Source organism: Abramis brama, assembly GCF_963993115.1.
Source record: "Abramis brama genome assembly, chromosome: 18".
Classification (NCBI taxonomy): domain Eukaryota; kingdom Metazoa; phylum Chordata; class Actinopteri; order Cypriniformes; family Leuciscidae; genus Abramis; species Abramis brama.
In genome coordinates, this window is record NC_139980.1 from 6,825,976 (window position 1) to 6,839,058 (window position 13,083).

Sequence of the window (13,083 nt, forward strand, 5' to 3'; positions counted from 1 at the left end):
AATGGATTTTTGAATTAATTTCTCAATTCCCAGACTGTCGTCGTAAACCACCATCAACTGACGAATGTTAGGGTTCAAACCATGACAAAAAGCTGTGATCAATGCTGCCTCATTCCAACCACTGGATGCCGCTAAAGTGCGGAATCGTAAAGAGAAAGTACTCACAGAAGATTGGCCTTGACGAAGATTATAGAGTTGATCATGTACTGATAGATCGGCAGCTGATTGACTGAAAACTTCTTTGAAGTGTTGTATGAAACCTGAGAGGGATTTGACGACTTCCGAATCCGAATTCCACAGAGACTGTGCCCACTGAAGTGCTTGCCCAGACAGAAGTGAAATGATGAAAGCAACACGAGCTGAATCGCTGATGAATTGATGTTCTTGCATGGAGAAATACAAAGATACCTGAAGTAGAAACCCACTGCAGTCCTCTGCCTCACCGGAGAATGTCGCTGGTCGGGCCATGGGACACGCTGAGGCAGTGAACGAAGCAACGGGCGCTTGAGGAAGTGAAGCTGAAGAGGTGTGTTGATGAATGGCGATCGGATTGACAGGTGAATTCGCTGTGGATTCCGAAGGATTCTGCATGGTGGTCTGATCTTCTGTCAGGTTTGGCATAGACGAAGCAGACAGAATGGTAAGTTAAATGCTTTAATTTGCAGAATGGATCGGTACAGCGAAACAGGTGAGTAAACAGTAAGTTGAATTTCAGATGATAGCTTAACTGAAGTGTAACCAAGTCTCTCTCTCTCTTTCTCTTGTAAATGATGATGAAGGAGTTCCTTAGAAGACGGAATGGTGACTGGCTGAGAAGATCGGGATCGAAGATAGGTATACAGGTAAGTATGGCAGAGAGTCTGTGTCATGTGTAGACGAGATCAGACAATGACTGAATGTTTGTAGCAGGTATATCCAGGTGACGGTGATTAGTAATCAGGTGACAATGAGCGTGTGAATGACTGAGTGGGCGGAGTGAGGGAATGAGTGGAAGAAGATGGTGATGGAATCCTGACAAGTTTATTGTATTATGGCACTAAAACAATTATTAGTGTCTGACTGGAGGACAGTACAAAAGAACAATTAGGTTCTACAGTCAAATTTGTTATTTTAGAATAAACAAAAAGCATTTTAAAACTGTCCATTCAGTTCTATACTTACTATACAGTTTCGATTATGAACTCTTCTATTAACTAAAAACTGGACTAAAACCGTACAGCATATGGTGATATTTTGTTTTAAAATTGCTTTTTCAGCTTAAAGGGATAGGCCTACTCCACTTTTTTTGGAAATAGGCTCATTTTACAACTCCCCCAGAGTTCAACAGTTGAGTTTTACCATTTTCGAATCCATTCAGCCGATCTCCGGGTCTGCGGGTACCACTTTTAGCATAAAAGTGGTACCGCCAGACCCGGAGTTCGGCTGAATGGATTCGAAAACGGTAAGACTCAACTTTTTAAGGAGAGTTGTAAAATGAGCCTATTTCCAAAAAAAGTGGAGTATTCCTTTAATAGGCACTATGGCAGGGATAGGCAACTCCGGTCCTGGAGGGCCACTGTCCTGCAGAGTTTAGCTCCAACCCTAATTAAACACACCTGAACAAGGCAATCAGTGTTTTCAGGATTACTAGATAGATACAGGCAGGTGAGTTTTTATCAGGGCTGAAGCTAAACTCTGCAGGACAGTGGCCCTCCAGGACCGGAGTTGCCTATCCCTGCACTATGGAGTCTCCTCAGATGTCACTGTCAGAGGGTCCATTAGTTTCTTCAGCTGCTCTTTCCACTGCTGTGTGCACTTGTGTCTCTGTGTAAGAAAATAGAAAACAGTTCTTTTTAGAATTTATAATACTTATAATAATTTTTAAATAAGCACTACATCAATATTTAGGTTAATAAGTTGATAAACATTCTTCTCAGCAATGTACTTTCATAACAAGTTTAATGGACTTCATGTACCTTTTTGGGATGGACTCAGCTTCTGAATGCATCTGAACAGGACTATGAAAAAAAGAGCCTCGACTATTTGGAACACAATGTAGAGGACGGGAAAGAAATACAGCTGACCAATGAGCTCAGCAGGGAAGGCCACCTTCAGGATTGTGGAACACAGTTGGATGTTCTGACAACCTACCTCCACAGAAACAGTACGTCTGCCACTGAGGACCAACACAAATGAACATCACACTTGTGAAAAATGCGCTGTGACTGTAAATCAATTGGTTGACTATCTTGAGAATGGATTTGCACCTTGGCCAGATACAATACAATTTCATATTCTAGTGGACATACATACGGTGCATTCATCCTGAACAGAGTGGACAGGATATATCCACATGTGAATCCAATCAATGGCATCAATGCAGCTGTGGCTACAAGTTGAGGAGATAGCACCGTGAAAAGTTTTCCTCCATCAGATATACCAGCAAGAACACCAATGACAACACAGGAGATCAGCATCACCATCAACCCAACCTACAAGCCAACAGGGAATAAAGCAGGAACATAGTTTAAGAATATGCTTATAATTCATATAATCTGTCTGTCATGCTGATGGCATGTAGCCAGAGGATTCATCCTTTACAATACAGCAGATTGTGTGGTTGAGCAGCATAAAATGTTGATAAAGTGATGTTGTTTTTTCACAACATGTAAGAATTACCATAATTACAAGATGACAAGTCAGAGCTTTAAAAAAAATCAGAGTTTACAAATTGTAATTGTGAGTCCAGTGAGGGTATAAACACTTGGTAGCCATATGTTGGAATCTCATAATAACTGTAATTCCGCGTTCAAGTCTGTTTGTGTTGGGTATTTTTTTCAAGTGATGCTCAAATGGATCAAATGGGTGGAGCTTGACCTAAATTAGCTTTAGGGTTAAGGTTAGGGTTAAAGCATGTGGTACTCACTTAAGAGCCAAGTTATGTCAAGCTCCCAGTCTCTGGACGTAATGGGTGAAGCTTAACCTATATAGTCCAGAGGCAGCCTTTTTCAGATTTCAGTTTATAAATGTGTAAAGGAATCATTCACTTGAAACACCACTACCATATATTGCTGGGAGACACACAATGGTTTTGTTCTGGCTTTGTTTAGAACTATTTACATAGCAAAGAATGATAACTATAATGATAAATATATTAGCGTCCACACCATGCTAATATATATACAAACGTTCTGTTTATTTTAAGCACGCACTGCAGTTATGTTGTCTTCCACTTTAAAGGCTCAGTATCTTTAAAGCAGCATGGATTCTGATTGTCTGTCAGTGATTTTGTTATTCATCAGCTGGAAAAAAATCGCTCTGAAAGTGATTCTGTGCCGTTGTCATTAGAGTTGTGGTGTGGTGCATAGAATTAGCATGATTATTAAATATTAAATATAGTTCCCTTTCAATATCAGTCTCTCCACGTTGCGTCATCCTATAACACTATGGGGAAACACCTTTCTCCTAGAAATACTGAATCCTGATTGGAATAACGCGTTGCACCTCAATAGCCAATGGCATTCAAGCATGCGAATTAGGGGCGGGAACGCCTCCTTTATAATGCAGCGCTGAATTACATTTTCTCATCGCCAAAAATGGATCACACGTTAGCTGATCATCTTGAGCGTTCTGGTGGACGAAGATGACTATTAAAACCTGTTCTATCTGTGCGGGACCCACCAAGCTTGTGCTCCACGAGTTGTGCGTTTTCTGCCTTGGCAGAATCCACCATTAAGGGTTCTTTAACGCTATCTCACGACCAATACGTACGAATTCGTATGACTGAGTAAAAGGTGGCTAATTCGGCTAGTAGACAATTTGTCTAAACCCCAGGGGTAAGGGGTAGGTCATTCGTACGAATTCATATGAATTGGGCAACTCGTAAAATATGTACAATTTAGCAAAAAACGTATGAATTCGTACGAATTAGCCAACTCGTAAAATTTGTACAAATTGCCGTGAGATCGGGTTGGGTTCTTACTGCCCTCACTGCGATGCCATGAGCGACAGGACTCTCCAGATTTGGATAGCCCTCACGTAGAAAGAGCATCTGGCCTCCAACCTGCCACATCTCCTCTCGGCTTCTCCTCCTGAGCCACAGAGACAGAAGCAGTGACACCCCTAGTTGAAGCACAATGTGTTCAATGGTGAGTTTACGCTGGCTCAGTGCCCGTGTGCCTTCAATAGTGTAATAAAATGCGTATATATATTCAAACTCAAAGTGCATTAGTATCAGAGCTCCTCCTCCAGCTCTTCCTCACTCTCATATTGGCCAATGGACTGGACTATATCTGATGTGGACCTGAAATATGTCTACTCGGAACTATGGCACTGGTAAATTGTGTCTTTTACACAAGAGTACTCGGATGGCGACTGAATGCCCTCCATGCTCAAGTATACAGATACTACAACAGCTGGTCACCGTTATATTCATTTCCAACCCGGTCCATCGAGATAAGGAAGGACCTCTCTCAAGCAAATGGCTTAATCTGGCATCCCAATCCAGAATTGTGGAATCTGCACATCTGGCCGCTCATCAGAGCCCACCAGCGTTAGTTACTCTGCCTCAGCGCATGCTGAATACGATTACTGAAGCAAGGGCCCCTTCTACAAGGTGCCTCTACGCTCATTAATGGAGAGATTTTGAGTGCTAGTGCAGCTCAAGGGAGGAGAATTGCTCAATTCCAGTCATTCAGTCCTTCTTGCAAGAGCGCTTAGAGTGGCAGCACGCCTTCTGCATTCAAAGTATATGCTGCTGCTTTGTTATCATTTTACAGCGAGGTTAACTGTCAGACGGTTGGCAGGAAAGACCTGGTGGTCAAGTCTCTAAGAGGCGCGAGACGGGCATGGTGTTTCAAATAGGTCCACAACTACGTTTGTCATAAGGCGGTGCTGGTGCTTCCACCGCTTAGCCAAACCATTTACACTGAACCCCTGAAATGCTGATCCGGTAGTCTTCACTGCTGTGTGTTAACACGAGGCATACTGTTGCGAGACATATGATGCTATGCAACTTTTTATGATGGTTGTATCTTATGCAGTATTTCTACTGTGAGACATTGTGCTTAGGCTCAATGCTGAGCATTGTTCACAGTAACACGGCATTTGTTCCCCATAGCGTCATTGAATGACGCAACATTGAGAGACCAATAATGAAAGGGAACGTCCCCAGTTACCGTAACCAATTGGTTCCCTGAAATGAGGGAACGAGATGTTGCATTCATGCCATGTTACTTATGCTCAGGGATTTTTGTGAGTGCCTTATTTAGTAGATTCTGAGGAAATGTTTTTACCGCCACTAACTTGCGTGCTTGAATACCATTGGGGTGCAATCAGGCTTCAGTATTTCTAGGAGAGAAATATTCCCCATAGCATCATGGAATGACGCAACATATCGCTCCCTCTTTTCAGGGAAGCGAGGTTATGTTGGTAATCGTTCTAGTTATCCTTGGTGTAAATGGGTCTTAAATTATTTTATTTCAATAATACTCCACAGTTACACAATACTCCACAGTCTACAGTTATTTACTTTAAATCACCCACTATTATACTGCTATTTCTCTTTACAGTAAATAACTGTGATTCCCATTGCATCATGGGAATTTTCTGTGACGTCAAACACCACATACAGAGACTTACTGTATTTTTTAAATTTGCAGTTTACTACTTTATTTGACATAACGGTCTCTCTGACTGGCACCATTTCATCATGCTTTTTATTTCCTAATTTTTGCCTTACACCGCGTGTCTACAACGCTAGTACAACTAGCAACTACAACTAGTAAAAATTCAATTAGAGAGCTCTGTAATTAAAAATTAATGGAAGTCAATGGAGACGTATGACTAGTAAAAATGCATTTGTAGAGCTCTCTAATTGTAATTGCTACTAGTAAGAATTGAATTGTAGAGCTCTCTAATTGAATTCTTACTAGTAAAAATGCATTTACGACGAGTAAAGCTGGGTACAATTTAAGCTAAAACGGCTTGCCATACGGATGGCCCGACGAAACTTTGTGTCGTCGTAGGAGAGGAATGTGGACAAACATTGACACAACATATCAAAGGTTGGCTTGCTCATCCTAAAATTTCGGACCCACTGCTTCTCGTTAAAGCCCGCCACAATACGCTCCCACCAGTCCTGAGATATGCACAGGCTGCAATGATTAACGTTACTGCTGATTAAATTAACAGGACACTTCACCTAACCTTATTTTATTTCATTTTTATTTGATAGACTCGATTTAGTCTTTAATGCAAAATAATAATAATAAATAAATAAAGCATTTTATTTTGAAATTTGGTATTTCATTATTTTGATTAGGGTTACACATACTGACCCTGTTAAGCTGAATAGTTGAACTAAATGACATTTGAATAGCACTATAACATCATAAATAAATATGTATGCCTAAGATTGTGTGTGCAAAGAATCTATTATTATATGCAAACAAAGGAGGTCATAATTTAGCAAATTGTTTAGAATAGCACAGCAACACAATCATAAGACATTCATTTCAGCTGCTCATGACAGCTGAAAAAGAAAGGCTGGCCAAAAAGGCAGGAATGCTGAAAGTAAGGGTGCGATTGATCTGGCACTGATCGTTATCAGCCGATAGGAGTTAAAGCAATAAAAAATCTTTTGACTGAAATATTTTCCTCGACCAAACCCCATTCCACAGCATGTCACGCACCCAGTTTAAGATGAAATACTCAAAAAACATTTGCATTTAAAGAAAACACTTATCATCCTCCTCCGCCTCATAATCATGGTGACGTTTGGCGAACTTCGCATATATTGCAGAGCTAGCATCAATCATATTTTGCATTTGTCCATCTGTGCAAGATAATTTAACCCTTTAAACATGCGTGATGTTTCAGATAGTATGGCAAGTGTAAACACATGAATCGGATATGGGTCACAATTGAAAGAACGTGTAAACAAACGGTAAAAAAAACGGATATAGGCAACAAATCAGAATTGGGCATCAAGACCTGCAGTGTAAACGAGGCCTAATTCATTCATACCAAATCTAGCATTTTAACATCTCAAGTTTATATATATTTTTACATTATTTTGATATTTTATTAGGCAGAAGACTCTCTACCATTGTAGTCCCACCTGATCAGGAAGGTCCTAATATCAGCGCACAGGTGGGTTAACTATAGGAAGGAGAACGATCATCACTCAGTGATTTCTTGCATGTGTCTTACTGTGTATTTGTCTCAAACAGGAACCCCTCCACTGCAGACAAGCTGGAATGGGCTAAAACATCGATTTCAGTCTTTCTCTCTATGGATCTCAGCATTTTTGGACAGAATTTAGGATATGTAAGTATTAAAATTTTGTCTGGCATAATTTAATTTAGTTCATCTGAAATGTTTGAAAATGCTGTTTACAAATATATATTAAGTTTTAGTAAAAATAATAATAAAAATGTAAAAAAATTATAATATGGAATTTTCTCCCCCCTCTCTCTCTCTGTTTTATATAGTGTTGGAACTGGGATCTCCTCTGAAGGACTGAGTACATTTGTGTTTGACACGCACACAGACCAGGGAACATTCTGATGTTGTCAATCAAGTTCTGAACAGTAACCAATCTTTGGAGAAGTTCATTTATTCACAAAGGTGGACAAAAACATTGTGTTGGCTTTTTAAAGATTATTTTGATGATGACTTTTACTCCTATGTTGTGGAACAGATGGAGGAGTAGACAGTCAGACATTGATAATAATAAGAAATGTTTCTTGAGCATCAAAGAGACTTCTTTCAAAAACATTAAGACACTTAAATACTTCTTTTGGCAAAAAAAATGCCAAAAAATGCCAACAAATTTTTGGAAATAAGTGAAATTATTTTGAAGGTGGGGTTATGTGTCATGTATTGTGAAAAGAACTGTGTTTTGTCCTGTGTTGGACATTTCCTTTTTGACTGCTTAATGTATTTATATTCTGCAGTTTTATGAATGTAATGGTTGATATTTCATTATAATAATTGTATAAGCTAAACAACCAATGCCTCTACAATCATTTGTCAAATGCTAACGTTTGGTTTAGGATTTTATGTACTTTTTTTAACAATGTGTGCAGTGAAGGACAGCACATAATGTGTTAATTTAACATGTTTACACATCTTTGTGCTAACCTTTCTGACATATTTACTTTGTTAAAATCATTAACAAAATGAATGAGTTAAAATGAACACAAAACCCTAAACTCACCCATTAATGTGTAAACATTTAACACATCATTTCCAGCATTGGCATACTGTTTATTTTGTGATGTATATGAAATGTTTTAAATAAATAAAAAAATGGTATTTTGTAATAATTTTGTCTAATTGATTTGAATGTCAGTAGTACTTACATTCTATATCAAAATTATGAAATCTAATTTAGTACAAATAAAAATAATTACAGTAGTGTACTGATTAGCTTGATTTTTACAGTAATGCACTGTATTACACAATTACTACCATATAGTTACTGTAAAACTGAAATACGGTTATGGTACTGTAAATCTTAATTACAGTAACTTACTGGCAACACTGTTGTGTTGTGTATTGTGTGTATTGTGTATTCAAATGTATTGTGTGTTAACAGACCATTGATCTGGGAAATATAGGACCCATTTTAATGTGTTCATTATGTGCCATATATTAATCTGGGGAACACAGAGCCCTGAAACATAAGACCCTGGCAACATTGGAATGACCACCATGGTGCTGTTTTCCAGATCAGCATGGCAGTTATTCGGCCATAGGAACAATGCAAGTGTGTGCACTGTCAATACAGCACAATTTTTTGTTTCATTTCGGCTTATTACAATCTAGAAATTGTTAAAGTATCCATGCATGAATTAGCACACACCTGGATGATGATCTTAGAATACTGGGGCACTCTGTAGTTGATCAGGACCCCAATACCGCAGGGCACCAGGATCATAATCAGGGCGACAGTGATGCCAGTGAAAGGAACATACTGCACCAGGTTTGAGAAACCCTGGCTGTACAGGTACAGCAGCAGGGGCATCATACCCAATCCCAGTGCTGTGGAGCACGTAGTCATCACAACACTGAGAGAGAGAGAGAGAGGGAAAATAGTTAAATTAAGAAATAAGAAGATACTTTGTGCAACATAAGCTGGCTTCCATATCGACAAATAAACTTCTATATTTTTCTCTACTAAAAAACAATTCCTGTAACTTAGATAATATATTGTATGTAACTTGACCCTCTAGCGGTTTAAAAACAAGACTGCATGCATTTTGCGGAAGAACATTGTTTCGGTTGTGCTTTGGCTCTGTGTGACTGTGCAGATGAATATGGTTTTGCGGCACCTGCAAACACATGGAAATCCAAAAATAATGTCATCCGAGCATGTAGGTGGAATATTTTATGCTTTTCTTTTGCATAAAATGTCTAATTGGAAACAGTGCTATTTTTGAATTAATGATGTTCACTGATTCTTGAGATAAGGGACAAAACATGTTTTAGATGTTAGTTTTTGTTTTTTTGGGTTTTTTTATGCTACTTTTTCCAGAACAAGACCAATATATCGAAACTTTCATTTTTGGTACTTGTTGATACCGATACCTGTTTTTCATTGCATTTGTAATTTTTTAATATATAAATCAAAAGAAAATGAACCATATTCATTGGTTTAAATTGTTTAAAGCTTCAGTTTTTTTCAAGCTTAATTATGTCTGTTAAAATATATTGTAGCTTCTGTTACTTTCATTGCTCTATTGTATTTTATCTTTTATTTAATAGCACAGCGTATATTTAGATCTGCTTTAACAGGGCTCAATACTAAGGATTTATTTATTATTTATTTTATTTTTTTACCCGGTTGGGTCAGTGGTTCAAATGTTTAGACCAGTAAAATATCAGAGTTATATTATAATTTTGATTCTACAGCAGAAACTACTAGCCTAATTAATGTAAATTTAAAACATTATTAAATTAAATTAAGCAGTCAGTAATAAAATAAGAACAAATAATCCAATTCCAATTATAGCACAAATTAATTCGATATAACAAAGATACAAATAAAATAAACAGTGCTTTTCAGGTAGCTCCAACAGAAGTTTTCAGGTACATCATTTGAATAAAGTAATCAAATGTAAAATAACACTGCATAGTCTTCACTGTATAAATTAAATATTGATGAATTGTTATTAAAGTTTAGATGGTCAATTTATTCAGTCAAGAGCATTGATTTCTTTGTCCTTTGTTGTTTAATTAGCTTTAAAAACACAGCAGCGTGTTTATTAAGCTGCTGTCCCTTTAAGACCGAATGGACAGATCAAATACAGCTACTGTTACATACATTTTATATCTTAACTACGTTTACATAAGACATTGCCAACTATGTGTACTAGGATACTCGATAAATTTTACATAATTTTGGGTTAAAACCTCTCTCTCTCTCTCTTTACCGTCATTTAACGTTAGTAATATGTGCCTTGTTTTACTTCATTTGTTATTGACATATCCGACCAAACTACAAACTTCCCAGCGATGTCTGTGAAAAAAAAGGATGCGCTCGACAAGCTTGCGACAAACCTTCTCTGATATATCCATTCTGCTCTCTTTTTGCTCTGTTGTCGTTGTTTCTTTGTCACAAACACTGTACTGTACACACTGCATGGTGGCTATTGGTGGCTATCGGATCATTTTAATGAGTAGACTACGAGTACACGAACGCAGTATTGGGCCGATGCCGATACTGGTATCGGTGCACCAACTACAATATACAATATCTAGGATTTTCATTAATGTTATTAAAGTAGCTATTACTACCATATTACATAATTGTTATACAAATATATATGAAATAATTCCAACAAGATGTTTAATGCAATAAATGAAAGCTCTGTTAGTATGAAATATATATAATTAGAAACTTTAATGAGAAAACCATTGGAGGGATGGCTGCAGCAGATCAGTAACAAAAACATCCTGTTTTGCTTTGTCCTTCCTCAAAACTGGAGTGCTACAGTAATGAAATTAACAGCAATTATTTTATTTTTTGAGGGTTTTTAAATAAAAATGCTGTATAGGTTTAACAAATAAAACTCAAATTCCAAGGAACACTCTAGGGTATGCAAACATCTTATGCAAACATCTGGGCTAAAAAAACCCCCACCTGATTTGCTGATTGTCAGTGATCTGTTATTGCTCAACTGGCTAAGCAAACGATTAAAGGGACATTTTTGCAGGAGATTTCTCAATAAGGTTAAGCTAATCTTTTTCCCTGTTTTACTATGGGACAGTATTTATTGTCTCAAGAATTACCTGAGGTTCATGTCTCCCTGAAGAGCCAGAGCAAAGATGTTTGAGAGGTTTCCACCCGGACAGCATCCACAAATTAGCACGGCTAAGGTCTCCATAGGACCTAATTGAAACAGCTTTGCTAGGCAGAAGGCTGTGAAGGGCATTATACCAAATTGAGCCCCAACTGCAATCGCCACCCCTTTGGGTTTGGTGAGATGATTCTTGATCTTTGAGATCTCCATTGTGCAACCAAGAGACACCATGGTAATAAAAAGAATGACAATTAAGGCCGAGCGGACGACCGTGTCCAGACTGTCACTGTATGCAGAGCCATTTGTAGTGGTAGTATTTACATTCCTTTCAAAGCTTGAAAAGTTGTTTTCGATGGTTGGATTGATAGTGACTACCATTTTTGAGATTGGGGATTTTTTTTTTTTTTCATAAGCTGTGAGATAAGAGAAAGGAAGTTAAAGAGTCAAATAACATTTAAGTTATCCGATAAACAATAACAACAACAAAGTTTTTCAAAGTTGTTAAAAGTATGTTTTTTTATGTAGATAGATAATTCTCAAGCCTACCTTTGATTCATGTAGTGCTTCAGTGAATAGGGTTCTCTAGAAAGCCAGAGTGAGCAAGTGAGAGAAAAAAAATCTGTCCTCTGCTCTGGTGCAGTTTTTTCCCCCAACTTGTTTGTTCCTTAACCCTTTAAGGTCTTAGCTAGAACTGGTTTCACTTTATTTACATTTAATATTATGTAATAATTTCTGAACACAGACAGATGTACACGGCTCAAAAAAACCAAACAGTTATGATCAAACACGATTATATAGATTTAGTTGTTATATAGATTTTTTTTTAAAAGAGAACATAAAAGGAAAATATACTCCTTTGCAACATAAAGTCAATCTTATGCACAATTTACTTTTTTTTCTTGCATATAATGTACAGGGCTCCGTAGTACTCCAAGTTTCAAGTCTAAAATCTTTGCAAGACTGTGATTCTCGTGTTCTTTGCTACCCACGGTCTGTAACCACATCCTACACAATGCAGTGCACAAGATGCCAATGGTTTCAAGAACTAGAACCAATGTCTTCCAGAAGAACAAAATATTTAGTTCTCTCAGGTACTTCGTCAGTGTAAGCTTAACATCGAATACTTCTATAATAGCCTACTTCTAGTAGCGTTTTCCCCCACTCTACCCTAAGTTATGGCCAGTTATGATCATTAACATTTATACATTTGAATGAATGAATTAATCAATGAATGAGGCATTTTTATAGCGCTTTCATATGTACTGTACACCCAAAGCACTTTACAATTATGTCAGGGAATCTCTCCTCAATCACCACCAGTGTGCAGCATCCACTTGGATGGCAGATGCTTTTATCCTTTTAGACGCTTTTATATGTTTTTATTATATTATATTATATTATATTATATTATATTATATTATATTATATTATATTATATTATATTATATTATATTTATTATATTATATTATATTATATTATTAGGAACGGTACAATAAATAAATAAATACCAGTTTTTTTTATTTATTAGTATATTATATACAACATAAGACTGGACCAAGAAATGGATGATGCAGCAAAATTTGCTGTGATTGCCCAAAAGGGCATTGATTTTTTTTTAATATATATATATATATATACAGAACAATTCTGCCATATTGCCATCACCTGGCACTACGTCGACGAGACCCTGAAATCGCTATTCTGGATCAGGGCCAACTACCACCAACCTGTACACCTCCCAAACACCTCAGGACTTGACTGGAGGGAGGCCATCATCAGATGTCTGAAGAGCGT

General features: G+C 37.5%; 1 protein-coding gene and 1 long non-coding RNA gene across 2 annotated transcripts; one reads left to right on the forward strand and one right to left on the reverse strand.

The window, feature by feature from the left end:
* Positions 1–1,004: 1,004 nt before the first annotated feature.
* On the reverse strand, positions 1,005–11,933 carry slc10a1 (solute carrier family 10 member 1). The gene is made up of 6 exons (XM_084090977.1): positions 11,835–11,933; positions 11,278–11,701; positions 8,849–9,053; positions 2,293–2,471; positions 1,956–2,155; positions 1,005–1,803 (listed from the first exon to the last, which is right to left on the reverse strand). Exons 2-6 carry the CDS (start codon positions 11,664–11,666, stop codon positions 1,733–1,735), a joined length of 1,044 nt encoding a protein of 347 aa, XP_083947103.1. The 5' UTR covers positions 11,667–11,701; positions 11,835–11,933; the 3' UTR covers positions 1,005–1,732.
* LOC311068498 lies at positions 7,041–8,303 on the forward strand. The gene is made up of 3 exons (XR_014603388.1): positions 7,041–7,131; positions 7,212–7,308; positions 7,473–8,303. It is a non-coding gene; the product is annotated as an uncharacterized lncRNA (long non-coding RNA).
* Positions 11,934–13,083: the final 1,150 nt, after the last annotated feature.